This window comes from Heterodontus francisci, chromosome 14 (assembly GCF_036365525.1).
Source record: "Heterodontus francisci isolate sHetFra1 chromosome 14, sHetFra1.hap1, whole genome shotgun sequence".
Lineage (NCBI taxonomy): Eukaryota > Metazoa > Chordata > Chondrichthyes > Heterodontiformes > Heterodontidae > Heterodontus > Heterodontus francisci.
The window spans coordinates 70,669,540-70,682,922 of record NC_090384.1 but is presented as its reverse complement, the minus strand read 5'-3'; the positions used below and the strand labels follow the sequence as shown (position 1 = coordinate 70,682,922).

At 43.7% G+C, this 13,383-nt stretch overlaps 1 protein-coding gene across 3 annotated transcripts in view; it reads right to left on the bottom strand.

Moving 5' to 3' along the window:
- Window positions 1-11,799, bottom strand: part of nat10 (N-acetyltransferase 10) — a 91,129-nt gene extending 79,330 nt beyond the window's left edge. Inside the window, exons 1-2 of one of the 3 annotated variants that reach the window (XM_068046429.1) lie at window positions 11,562-11,799; window positions 10,359-10,493 (exon numbers count right to left, since the gene is read on the bottom strand). In XM_068046429.1, the coding sequence (XP_067902530.1) occupies window positions 10,359-10,466 (108 nt within the window). In that variant the 5' untranslated portion in view covers window positions 10,467-10,493; window positions 11,562-11,799. Of the gene's footprint in view, window positions 1-10,358; window positions 10,494-10,728; window positions 10,754-11,473; window positions 11,534-11,561 lie in introns of those variants that run through there. The other 2 variants (XM_068046428.1, XM_068046430.1) reach the window with 2 other exon arrangements.
- Between the last annotated feature and the right edge of the window lie 1,584 nt (window positions 11,800-13,383).

Here is a 13,383-nt window from a genome sequence, read left to right as displayed (position 1 = left end):
ATTAAAACTGGAAGGACCATCTAGCATCAACCTTAAGACTGGACACGACAATGACACCCCAAGACCAGTCAACCCTGCAAAGTTCTCTTCAATAATCTTTAGGGATTTGCGCCAAAATTCAGAGAGCTGTCCGATAGACTAGTCAAGCAACCCAGCCTGACACAGGCATGATTCAGTGAATATGACTTTCCGCCAACGTCCCAGATGCCTCCATCACCATCCCTGGGTATGTCTGTCCCACTGGTGGGACAGAACCAAAGATGGAAGCACATGGTATACAGCTGGGAGGGAGTGACCCTGGAAGTCCTTAACATTGATTCTGGACCCCTTGAAGTCTCATGGCATAAAAGTCAAACATGGGCAAGGACACCTCCTGATTACCATCTACTGCCCTCCCTCAACTAATGAATCAGTACTGCATGTTGAACACCACTTGGAAGAAGCAAAGAAAATAGCAAGGGCACAGAATGCACTCTGGGTGGGGGACTTCAATGTCCATCACCCAAAGTGGCTCGGTAGCATCACTACTGACAGAGCTGGCCAAGTCCTGAAGGACAAAGCTACTAGACTGGATGCGAGGCAGGTGGTGAGAGAACCAACATGAGGGGAAAAACATCCTTGACCTCACCAACCTACCTATGCATCTGTCCACGACAGAATTGGTAGGAGTGAACACCACAAAGTCCTTGTGGAGACAAAGTTCCATCTTCACAGAGAACATCCTCCACTATGCTAAATGGGATAGATTCAGAACAGATTTAAACAGCTCAAAACTATTCATGAGGTCCTGTGGACCATCAGCAGCAGCAGAATTGATTTCCACCATAATCTGTAACTTTACAGTTAGTTTGACATCAGTGGTGGGTAAGGTTTTAGAAATAACCAGGGGAAGTCCGAAACTTGGAGAGGTTTGAGTTAATTAAGGAGAGCCAGCACAGATATGTCAAAGGGGGATCATGCTTGACTAATCTAACTAAAGTTTTTTTTTAAGAAGTAGCAAAGAAGGTTGGTGAAGGGAATGTGGTGGATGTTGTTTACGTGGATTTTAAGAAAGTGTTTGATAAAGTACTACATAAAAGGCTGGTTAGCAAAATTGAGACTGATGGAACAGGAGGGTCAGTGTCCTATTGGATAAAAAAAATTGGCTTAAAGACAGAAAACAAGTCATGGTAAATGGTTGCTTTTCAGACTGGGGGATGGTAGACAGTGGTGTTCCGCAAGGATCAGTGCTGGGACCACTGCTTTTTGTGCTATATATAAACGATTTGGATTTTGGAATACAGAGTAGAATTTCAAAATTTGCCGATGACACCAAACTTGGAAGTGTGGCAAACAGCAAGGATATGAACCGCCTGTAACAGGCGGAATGGGCAGATAGGCAGCAGATGGAATACTGACAAGTGTAAGATGTTGCATTTTGGCAGAAGGGATAGGGTGAGGCAACATAGACTTAATGGCACAGTTCTCAACAGGGTGCAGGAACAGAGGGACCTGGGGGCGTATGTGCACCAATCTTTGAAGGTGGCAAGACATATGAGAGAGTGGTTAGCAAAGCGTATGGGATCTTGGGCTTCATAAATAGAGGCATAGAGTAAAAAGCAGGGGAGTTATGCTGAACCTTTATAAAACTCTGGTTAGGCCCCAACTGGAGTACTGCACCCAGTTCTGGTCACCACACTTTAGGAGGACATGAGGATCATTGAGACGGTGCAGAGGAGATTTACCAGAATGGTTCCAGGGATGGAGGATTTTAGTTACAAGGTTAGGTTGGAAAAGCTAGGATTGTTCTCCTTGGAGCAACGGAGTTTGAGGGGAGATTTAATAGAGATATATCAGATTATGACAAGCACAGATAAGTTAGACAAGAAAAAAACAATTCCCATTAACTAATGGCACAAGGACTAGGGGACACAGAATGAAGGTTTGGATAAGAGATGCAGGGGGAATATGAGGAAGAAACTTTTTGCGCAGCAGGAGGTAATGTCCTGGAACTTGCTGCATGCAAGGGTGGTGGAATTGGAAACAATAATTTCAAAAAGAAATTGGATGGCCATTTGAAGGAAATAAACTTGCAGGGCAATAAGGATCAAGCTTGGGAGTGAAACTGCCTGGCATGAAATTGCTGGCATGAACTCAATGAGCCAAATGGCCTCCTTCTGTACTGTAAATGACTAAGACTCGAACAACAAAAACAGCATGCTATGGAGAGCTAAGCAATCCCACAACCAACAGAGCAGATCAAAGCTCTGAATCCTGCCACATCTAGTCATGAATGGTCCTGGACATTTAAACAACTAATGGGAGGAGGAAATTCCATGAACATCCCCATCCTCAATGATTGGGGAGCACAGCAAGTGAATGCAAAAGACAAGGCTGAAGTGTTTGCAACTATCCTCAGCAGAAGTGCCTCGCCCTGAGGTCCCCATCATCTCCGATGCCAGTCTTCAGCCAATTCAATTCACTCCATGTGTTCAACAACCAACCAAGTGCACTGGATACAGTAAAAACTAGGGGCCCTGATAACATCCTGGCTTTAGTGAAGACCTGTACTCTAGAACTAACTGCACCTTTAGCCAAGATGTTCCAATAGAGCTACAACACTGGCATCTACGTCACAAAGTAGAAAATTGGCCAAATACATTCTGTCCACAAAAAGCAGAACAAATCCAATCCAACCAATTGTCACACCACCAGCAGCAACAAGATGGAAGGGGTCACTGACAGTGCTATCAAGCACCACCTACCAATATAATAAAAGCAAAATACTGCGGATGCTGGAAATCTGAAACAAAAACAAGAAATGTTGGAATCACTCAGCAGGTCTGGCAGCATCTGTGGAAAGAGAAGCAGAGTTAACGTTTCGGGTCAGTGACCCTTCTTCGGAACTGACAAATATTAGAAAAGTCACAGATTATAAACAAGTGAGGTGGGGGTTGGGCAAGAGATAACAAAGGAGAAGATTGGACCAGGCCACATAGCTGACCAAAAGGTCACGGAGCAAAGGCAAACAATATGTTAATGGTGTGTTGAAAGACAAAGCATTAGTACAGATTAGGTGTGAATACACCGAATATTGAACAGCAGCAAGTGCAAACCTGAAGAAAAACAACCTGAAAAAAACAGTGGGTAAGCAAACTGAACAAACTAAGATGAAATGAAATAAATGCAAAAAAAGATTGTAAAAAAAAGAAAAAATAACTAAAAATGAAAGTAAAATGGGGGGCTGTCATGCTCTGAAATTATTGAACTCAATGTTCAGTCCGGCAGGCTGTAGTGTGCCTAATCGGTAGATGAGATGCTGTTCCTCGAGCTTGCGTTGATGTTCACTGGAACACTGCAGCAATCCCAGGACAGAGATGTGAGCATGAGAGCAGGGGGGAGTGTTGAAATGGCAAGCAACCGGAAGCTCAGGGTCCTGCTTGCGGACTGAGCGGAGATGTTCCGCAAAGCGGTCACCCAGTCTGCGCTTGGTCTCCCCAATGTAGAGGAGACCACACTGTGAGCAGCGAATACAGTATACTACATTGAAAGAAGTACAAGTAAATCGCTGCTTCACCTGAAAGGAGTGTTTGGGGCCTGGGATAGTGAGGAGAGAGGAGGTAAATGGGCAGGTACCAATAACCTGCTCACCGATGCTCGGTTTGGGTTCCACCAGGACTGCTTAGTTCCAGACCTCATTACTTGGTCCAAACATGGGCAAAAGAGCTGAATTTCAGAGGTACGACAAGGCAGTATTTTACCAAGTGTTAACATCAAGGAGCCCTAGTAAAATTGAAGTCAATGTGAATCTCGGGGAAAACTCTCCATTGGCTGAAGTCATATCTAGCACAAAGGAAGGTAGGTGTGGTTGTTGGAGGCCAATTATCTCAGCCCCAGAACATCACTGCAGGAGTTCCTCAGGGTAGTGTCCTCATCCCAACCATCTTCAGCTGCTTCAATGATCTTCCCTCCATCAAAAAGATCAGAAGTGGGGGCGTTCGCTGATGACTGCACGACATTCAGTTCGCAACTCCCCAGATACTGATGCAGTCCATGCTGGCATGCAGCAAGACCTGAACTACATTCAAACTTGTACTGATAAGTGGCAAGTAACATTTGATCACACAAGTGCCAGGCAACTGAACATCAACAAAAAAAATCTAACCACTTGACATTAAACAGCATGATTATTTAATCATAAAAGCAAAATACTGCGGATGCTGGAAATCAAACAAAAACAAGAAATGCTGGAATCACTCAGCAGGTCTGGCAGCATCTGTGGAAAGAGAAGCAGAGTTAACATTTCGGGTCAGTGACCCTTCTTCGGAACTGGAGTTCCGAAGAAGGGTCACTGACCCGAAACGTTAACTCTGCTTCTCTTTCCACAGATGATTATTTAATCCCCTACCATCAACATCCTGGGAGTTACCATTGACCAGAAACTGAGCTGGACAAGCCATAAGAATACAGTGGCTAGAGGTTGGGTATTCTGTGGCAAGTAACTCGCCTCCTGACTCCCGAAAGTCTGTTCACCATTTACATGGCACAAGTGAAGGGTGTGATGGAATACCCTCTGCTTGCCTGGATGAGTGCAGCTCCAACAACACTCAAGAAGCTCAACACCATCAAGGACAAAGCAGCCCACTTGATTAGCGCCCCATCCACTTCCTTGAATATACACACCCTACACCACAGGCACACAGTGGCTGCAATGTGTGCCATCTACAAGATACACTGCAGCAACCAAGTCTCCTTCAATAGCACTTTCCAAACCCATGACCTTGACCACCTAGAAGAACAACGACAACAGGTGTATGGAAACACCACCACCTGCAAGTTCCCCTCCAAGTCACACACCATCCTGACTTGGAACTATATCGCCGTTCCTTCATTGTCACTGGGTCAAGATTCTGGAACGCACTCCCTAACATCACACGGACTGCAAGGGTTCCAGAAGTCTCACCACCACCTTCCCAAGGGGGTTTAGGGATGGCAATAAATGCTGGCCTTGCCAGTGACATTCATATCCTGTGAACAAAAAGAAACTGACGCTGAAACACAAAGAAATAGTCAGGCAGATGAGCAAAAGGTTGGGCAAGGAGATAGATTTTAAGAAGCATCTTAAAGAAGGAGGTAGAAAACTGGAGATGTTGAGGGAGGGAATTCTGAAGTGTAAAGCACAGGCAACTGAATGCAAGCCCACCAATGATGGAGCAAAGAAAATCAGTCGGTGCAAAAGGCCAGAATTGAGGAGTGCAAAAGATCTGGGAGGATTGTAATGCTGAACTAGCTTACAGAGGTGGGGAGGGATGATGCCATGGGAGGTGTTTGAAAATAAGGATGAGAATTTGAAAACCAAGGTGTTACTGGACCAAGGGCCATGTAGGTCAGCAAGCACAGGGATGATGGACGAACAGGACTTGGTGCAAGTTAGGATATACGCAGAGTTTTGGATGAGCTCAAGTTTACGGAGGATGCAAGGTGGGAAGCTGGCCATGAGATCACTGGAATAGTTGAGTCTTGAGGGAATTACAGCATGGATGAGGGCTTCAGAAACAAATGAGTTGAAGGCAGGGGTGAAGACAGGCAATATTACAGAGGTTGAAGCAGGTGGGGTTGAGAGGTAGAGCTGGCTTTCATCGGTACACATATAAAAGCTGACCATCATTACTGCAGAGGAGGAAGAGGAAGAGGCCACGGATAGATCCGTGGGGAAGTTCTGAGGTAACTAGTGGCATCTAGAGATGTAATTACTGCAAATATTCTGGCTACAATTCAATAGGCAAGAGTGGAACCAATTGAAGGTATCTGACTGAGGTGGACAAGAGAGATAATGGAGGAAGATTGTTGTGGTGACTGTGTCCAAGGAGGATCATGCGACATTGTCACAGAGCATGCACTTTGTGACTTTGCTATCCAAGACTATTTAGGTACAAAAAGTCACATTTCTGGTCACAACAAACATGGGTTTTCTTTTGGAAGCAACTTTTTGCGCTAGTACAAGTATCTGCAGCTCACCTAAATTACAAATTAATAACCTGCTTCCTCACCCTTGTTAGGGCTGCCATTTTGAATCTGGAAATAGTTATAAATGTTGCATTTGCTAATTCTCTCAGATTCAGTGTCACTAACCACTCCTGCAAGTGGTCTCTGTATCTTGCATCACTGTGCACCTGTACTGCTCAATATTTAGTCATATGATAGTGTAACGTGAGGATATAATAATCATACCCCTTGTGATCTGAAGAGTATTGTGTCTTTCCTATGCCCTTCATGTGTGCTTGTTTGACCTTTAAGTATGCAGTAACATTTTGGTTAGATTAGTTTATCCTTCTTTCCCTTCTTGAGAAAGGGCAGAACACTAGCCGCTCTCCAGTTCCACAGTATTTACATAACTGAGGACTGAAGGTTTGTGCGCAGAGCTGTTACTATCTCCTCTCTGACTTCGATCAACAGCGTTACGACCAAGGCGGGAGTAACGCACTGTTAATTCAGTCCCACTACTCCACAGGTCACAGTATATCAAATAAAGTTTCCCATCTACCAGAAATTAGCCAAATTAAATACTGTATTTATTCCCCAGAATAAAGCACACCAAATCAGGTTTCTTTAAACAAATTAACTGTTTAAAATTGGTTTATTAATAAATAATGAGATAAATCGACATTTATGAACAGATTTTATAACTTCTTATTCTTTCTAAGCCTCATGCACATACATTCAAAAACCAACGGTTAACCAGTTTTAGAAGATTGGTTTAAGTTAGAACTGTTTCTTAGGAATAATAAAATAACAGGGGTGTAACTTCTGGTAGAATATTTCCGGATCAGTGAGGTGTCCCAGAGTCGAATAGTCAGATGCCACTCGAAGTTTCCAGGTGAAATTAATGAACAGTCTGTGGTGGGTAGGAGTTCAAGGCAATTTGTCTGCAGCAGGCATCACAGAGATCACCCAGAAAAAAAAGGTGTAGCAGTAGTTCTACTTGGATTTCTAAGTAGCAGTCCAACAGTAGATACTTGCTTGAGATTTCAGGAGCTTCCAAAAAAAATGCAACTGAACTCACACTTGAGGTAGACATTTTTCAGAGACTGGAGACTACCTTCAGCAATGCAGGCTTCCTATCAGCAAAGAAGCCTTTCTCCAAAGCAGTGATTCTCCACAGAGTGTTGCAACTCCTCTTCCTGGGTCTTTTCTCTCTCTTCAGGCATAAACAGCAACAAGGGTTTTAGCTCCCATATCTTCGATTTGCAGTTCCTTCAAAGTTCTTTTAACTTCATGGAGAGATTAGAATTTCCCTTGATACAGGAATTATTTTTCAAGAGAAAGAGTTTCCGAGCTGCCTTCCTACCCCTTTTAGCAGCAAACTGGTCTTTTGATGTCTTTGAGATTTCTCTTTCTCTGGTCTCCAGAACAGGTTCCAGCCAGAACAGGTCCTTTCTTGCAAAAGAGAAACTAAAAACTCCCCAGTCATATGACAGTCCATAGAACCATAGAAAAATTATGGCACAGAAGGAGCCCGACGTCTCTGTGCCGGCCAAAAAAAAAATAGCTGCCCAATCTAATTCCACTTTTCAGCACCTGGCCCATAGCTTTGCCGGTTACATGACGTCAGGAGCATGTCCAGGTACCTTTTAAAAGAATTGAGGGTTTCTGCCTCCACCACCATCCCTGGCAGTGAATTCCAGACACCCTCTGAGTGAAAAAGTTTTTCCTCATGTCCACTCCAACCCTTCTACCAATCACCTTAAATCTATGCCCCCTGGTAATTGACTTCTCTGCTAGGGGAAACAAGTCCTTCCTGTCTACTCCATCTAGGCTCCTCATAATTTTGTACACCTCTATTAAATAAGCCCTCAGCCTCCTCTGTTCTAAGGAAAACAACCCTAGGCTATCCAGTCTTTCCTCATAGCTGCAACTTTCAAGCCCTGGAAACATTCTTGTAAATATCGTCTGTAATCTATCCAGAGCAATTATATCCTTTCTGTCATGTGGAGACCAGAACTGTATGCAATACTCCCAACTGTGGCCTAACCAGTATTGTAAACAGTTCCAGCATTACATCCCTGCTTTTGAATTCTATACCTCGGACAATAAAGGAAAGCATTCCATATGCCTTCTTCACTATCTACCTGTCCTGCCACCTTCAGGGACCTGTGGACATGCACGTCAGGGTCTTTTACTTCTTCTACCCCTCTCAATATTCTCCCGTTTATTGTGTATTCCCTCGCTTTATTTGCCATCCCTAAATGCATTACCTCACACTTATCTGGATTGAAGTCCATTTGATACTTTTCCGCTCACACAACCAAAACATTGATATAATTCTGGAGTCAATGACTATCCTCTTCACTATTAACAACTCGGCCAATTTTTGTGTCATCAGCAAATTTCCCAATCATGCCTCCCACATTTAAGTTCAAATCATTAATATATACCACAAACAGCAAGGGACCCAACACCAAGCCCTGTGGAACGCCACTGGAAACAGCTTTCCATTCACAAAAACATCCATCGACTGCTACCCTTTGTTTCCTGGCCCTGAGCCAATTCTGGATCCAACTTGCCACATTCCCCTGTATCCCATGGACTTTCATTTTACTGACCAGTCTGCCATGTGGGACTTTGTCAAATGCCTTACTAAAATCCATGTAGACCACATTCACTTCCCTCATCAATCCTTCTTGTTACTTCCTCAAAAAAATTAATTAAGTTAGTAAGACATGACCTTCCCTTAAGAAATCCATGCTGACTACCCCTGATTAATCCATGTCTTTCTAAGTGGCAGTTTATCCTGTCCCTCAGAATAGATTCTAACAATTTACCCACCACTGAGGTCAGACTAACTCTCCTATAATTATTTGGCCTATCCCTCACATCCTTTTTAAACAATGGTACAACGTTCGCAGACCTCTCCTGTATTTAGTGAGGATTTGAAGTTGACCCTCAGCATATCCGCTATTTCCTCCCTGGCTTCCTTTAACAACCTGGGATGCAATCCATCCGGTCCTGGCGATTAATCCACTTTCAAGGATGTCAGACCCTCTAGTAATTCCTCTCTCATTATGCTTATCGTATCTAATATTTCACACTCCTCTGTAACTACAATGTCTACATCAACCCTCTCCTCTGTGAAGACAGAGACAAAGTATTCATTAAGAACCCTGCCCACATCTTCTGCATCCATGCATAAATTCCCTTGTACATCTCTGATAGGCCCTCTCTTTCCTTAGTTATCCTCTTGCTCTTAATATACTGATAAAACATCCTTGGGTTTTCCTTGATTTTACTTGCCAAAATTTTTAATGTCCTCTCTTTGCTTTTCTAATTTCCTTTTTTACTTCAGCCCTGTTCTTTCTATACCTCTCTAGGCTTTCTAAAATATTAAGATTTTTGTGATCGTCATAAGCTTTCTTTTTCCGCTTTAACTAACCCCGTAAGCTTCTAAATAACCAGGGGGCTCTAAATTTGGCAGTACCACCCTTTATCTTTGTGGAGACATGCCTAAACTGTGCCTGTAGAATCTCGTTTTTGAATGCCTCCCACTGGTTTGCCACTGATTTTCCTTCAAGGAGGCTGAGAGGGGATATGATAGAGGTATATAAAATTATGAGGCATAGATAGGGTAGATAGCCAAAGTCTGTTTTCCATGGTAGGGGTGAGTAAAACTAGAGGGCATAGATTTAAGGTGAGAGGGAGAAGGTTTAAAAGGAATCAAAGGGGTAAATTTTTCACACAAAGAATAGTGGGTATCTGGAATGAGCTACCAGAGGAGGTGGTGGAGGCAGGAACAGAAGCAACATTTAAGAGGCATCTGGACAGGTACTTGAATGAGCAAGGCATACAGGAATATGGAATTAATGCAGGCAGGTGGGATTAGTATAGATAGGCATTATGGTCGGCATGGACGCGGTAGGCCAAAGGGCCTGTTTCTATGCTGTACGACTCTATGACTCTAGTTGTATCCAGTCCATTTTCGCCAGGTCACCTCTCAGCTTCTTAAAATTCGCCTTCCCCCAATTTAGAACATTTACTCCTATTTTATCTTTGTCATTTCTCTCTGCTGAGTGGCTCGGAAAAACAGATTGCCTTGCAATTGCCCCACCCAGTTCAGCATTCACTATTCCCAGAGAAATCCTTTTCTCAGTCTTAAAGGCACACACCTCTTGTTTTTTTTTAAATCATAGCACTTGTAACCACAGCTTAAGATGCATGTCATCAAGTCCCAGTGAATTATTCACCTTGGGTTCTGAAATTTTTTCAGAATTTCTGTAGTTCTGGTCATGTTCTAATCTAAAAATTCAACCCATCAATAACGTAAATTCACATCCTATGTCAAAGGCATGGTGGAAAGTATGCATAATTCCATTTTTGCTCCTTACCTGATCTCTGCCATGATCTCCTACAATGACAAACATTGTCCTTTGGCGCTGCACCACACCATTTTCAATTTGGACCCGGATGCGATTATCTAGTTTCTTCCTGAACATTATGAAGCTTCAGTCACAGAATACTCCCTTAAAAAATTTTTGAAGATCATATTTTAGAGGATTATTTGTATATAGACCAAAAAGCAACAGTAATTCCCCAACATATTCCAGGCTTACAATAATACCATGAATGGTACCAATTTCATTTTCAGTCAGCTTTTCAACATGCAGTGGAACATCCACTATCCCAAAATCCAGAACACAAGATAGCTCCATGAGTCACCCCAATCAACAACAAATAAATTGCACATTTATATATTACCTTCAACATAGTAAAGCACCCAAGGTGCTTCACAGGAGTGTTATCAGACAAAATTTGACAGAGATATTAGGACAGGTGACCAAAAGCTTAGTGAAAGCATTTTTTTTTAAAGGAGTAACTTAAAGGAGATGGGGGGAAAGCAGATTTAGGGAGGAAATTACATAGTTTAGGATAGGTGCACAGTCAATCCTCAGTGTGTAGGGTGTTAGTTGATCTCAAGCAGATTGGCATCAGCAGCCATTAAAAACCATAGAAGCTTATTGACTATTCTGCCCATGGTGTGTGCCAGCTCTTCGCTACAGCAAACTGAGCTGGAGAAGCCAAACCAGTCAGGGTGGCAGTGTGGTGCCAGGTAAGGGCAGGATCTTACTTGGCTGGATACCCATTATAACCCATTAGCACAAAGGATCAAGCAGCATTACACCACACCCCTGGCACACAGACGGAACTGAAAATGGTGTTTAAAGAGGTTGCACACACCCCGGAGAACTGCCACTACCTCATTCCCACCCAGGGGAACCCACTCCCTGCCAGCTTGTTCTGTATTTCAAAAGGCACTCACTCACTCCCACCCACTCTGGATTTTGGAGAGAGATAAGCACGCACTCCCAGCTCGTTCTTTATTTGGTGGTCGGGAGGTGGGGGGAACGGGACGCTCAGTCCCAGCCTGCTATGTATTTGGGGGGACAGGACACTCAATCCCAGCCCTCTGTGTCTTTAGAGAGCCCCTCTCTCTCTCACTCACCGCCGCAGCCACCGTTCACATGGAGTCGACTCAGTCAGGACCTCGCGCACCCTCCGTCCCCGGCGGCCGCCTCATTTCATTCACTCACCTTTGTTGCGACTGGAAACCTCCACCAGCGCCTCGGACAGTTTTCCTCTGACTGCGGCCGTGAGGGTGTGGAGCGGACACGGCCGGGATTTGTTTTTTTTAAAAATGCGGTGTGCAGGAGTTTGATAGAACAGCTATTTTAGGGTCCTGTTTTAATCCGGCCATTCCTGTTGACGTCTGAAGCGTTCTTCTCCAATGATATCGCAGTGTGTGTTTGGACTTTCAGGATAAAGGTGGATCCAGTTTATCGGTACTAAAGAGCAGACGCAGCTACAATAATTATCACGCTGATACAAAGTCCTGGGTAAACCCCAAGTTTCTATAATAATTCAAAGTAAGGTTCTGATGAAGAATCATCGACCTGAAATGTTAACACTGTTTCTCTCCACAGATGCTGTCAGAACTGCTGAGTATTTCCACCAGTTTCTGTTTTTATTCTCGAGTTTCTGCAGTTTGATATGAGCAACACCAATTATCCTGTTTGCCTGCAAATCTCCCATCACCTGCTCACTCAGTCTGAACTCAGCAGGATGTGCAACTTCAGTTTCCTGTTTGATGCTAATTGAGCTGTAGGAAGCATTTGGGTCCATTCTCAAACCTCACATCTTTGAAACGCTGGCAACTGTTACTGAAGCACTTATCTACAACATTGGATGACACTAAGCCTTGAAATAACATAGTCTCTACAGCTCCATGCTGTGAAATTGACAGACTGGAAAGCCTGTAAATACTGAACCAGGATAGCTGCTTCCTTACAAAATGAATGGCTTGCACTCACAGGACTTGTTCTGAGAGTGTACTTTCACCACTTTCAAGGAGCATTTTCAAAACTTTGGAGGTCACTTCTGTCTTGGACTTTTTTTTTATTTCCAAAATATACTTTATTCATAAAAATCTGTAAAAATTACATTGCCAAACAGTTTCCAAACAGCACCAAAAAATACAAACATTGCAAGGGAGATCAGTTTCCTTCAATACTGTCATGAGTTTCTTCCCAACCCTTCCGTTTCACAATTGTCATGTCAATTACAGTTTTACCTTTACAGCAATTCAGAATATTAACGATACAGTTCGAGGGGTTTCCCATGGATCCAGCCCCTCAGTCCAGCTTGGTGGGGGAACCTTACACTGTGGTCTTTCCCCATTGAGCCTTTGCTGCGGCTGCCCCAAGCTTTAGTGCGTCCCTCAGCACGTAGTCCTGGACCTTGGAATGTGCCAGTCTGCAACATTCGGCGGTGGACAACTCTTTGCGCTGGAAGACCAGCAAGTTTCGGGCAGACCAAAGGGCGTCTTTCACCGAATTGATAGTCCTCCAGCAGCAGTTGATGTTTGTCTCGGTGTGCGTCCCTGGGAACAGCCCGTAGAGCACAGACTCCTGTGTTACAGAGCTGCTTGGGATGAACCTTGACAAAAACCACTGCATCTCTTTCCACACCTGCTTTGCAAAGGCACATTCCAGGAGGAGGTGGGCGACCGTCTCTTCCCCACCACAGTCTTGGACTTTTTTTGACTTTTGTCAGCCTTCACGTCCGTATGGGAACGGCTTATACAGCTCTACCTTGGACCTCATCCCAAATAAAGTACCTTACACTTTATGATGGTTGTTGCTTTCTCCTCAATGTATCAACTTCAAAATCTTCCATCTTCAAATCATTCCTTAGTGTTGATCCACCATATTTCAATCTGTTCCATCCCAACGTCTGAGAATATATTCTTCTATCTCTCGTCTACATTATGCATTGTGTCTTCCTTTCCTCCATAAATGGCAGATTCTTATGCTAATAAGAGCCACTACTCCACAATTCTCCAGTCCCATTCATTCA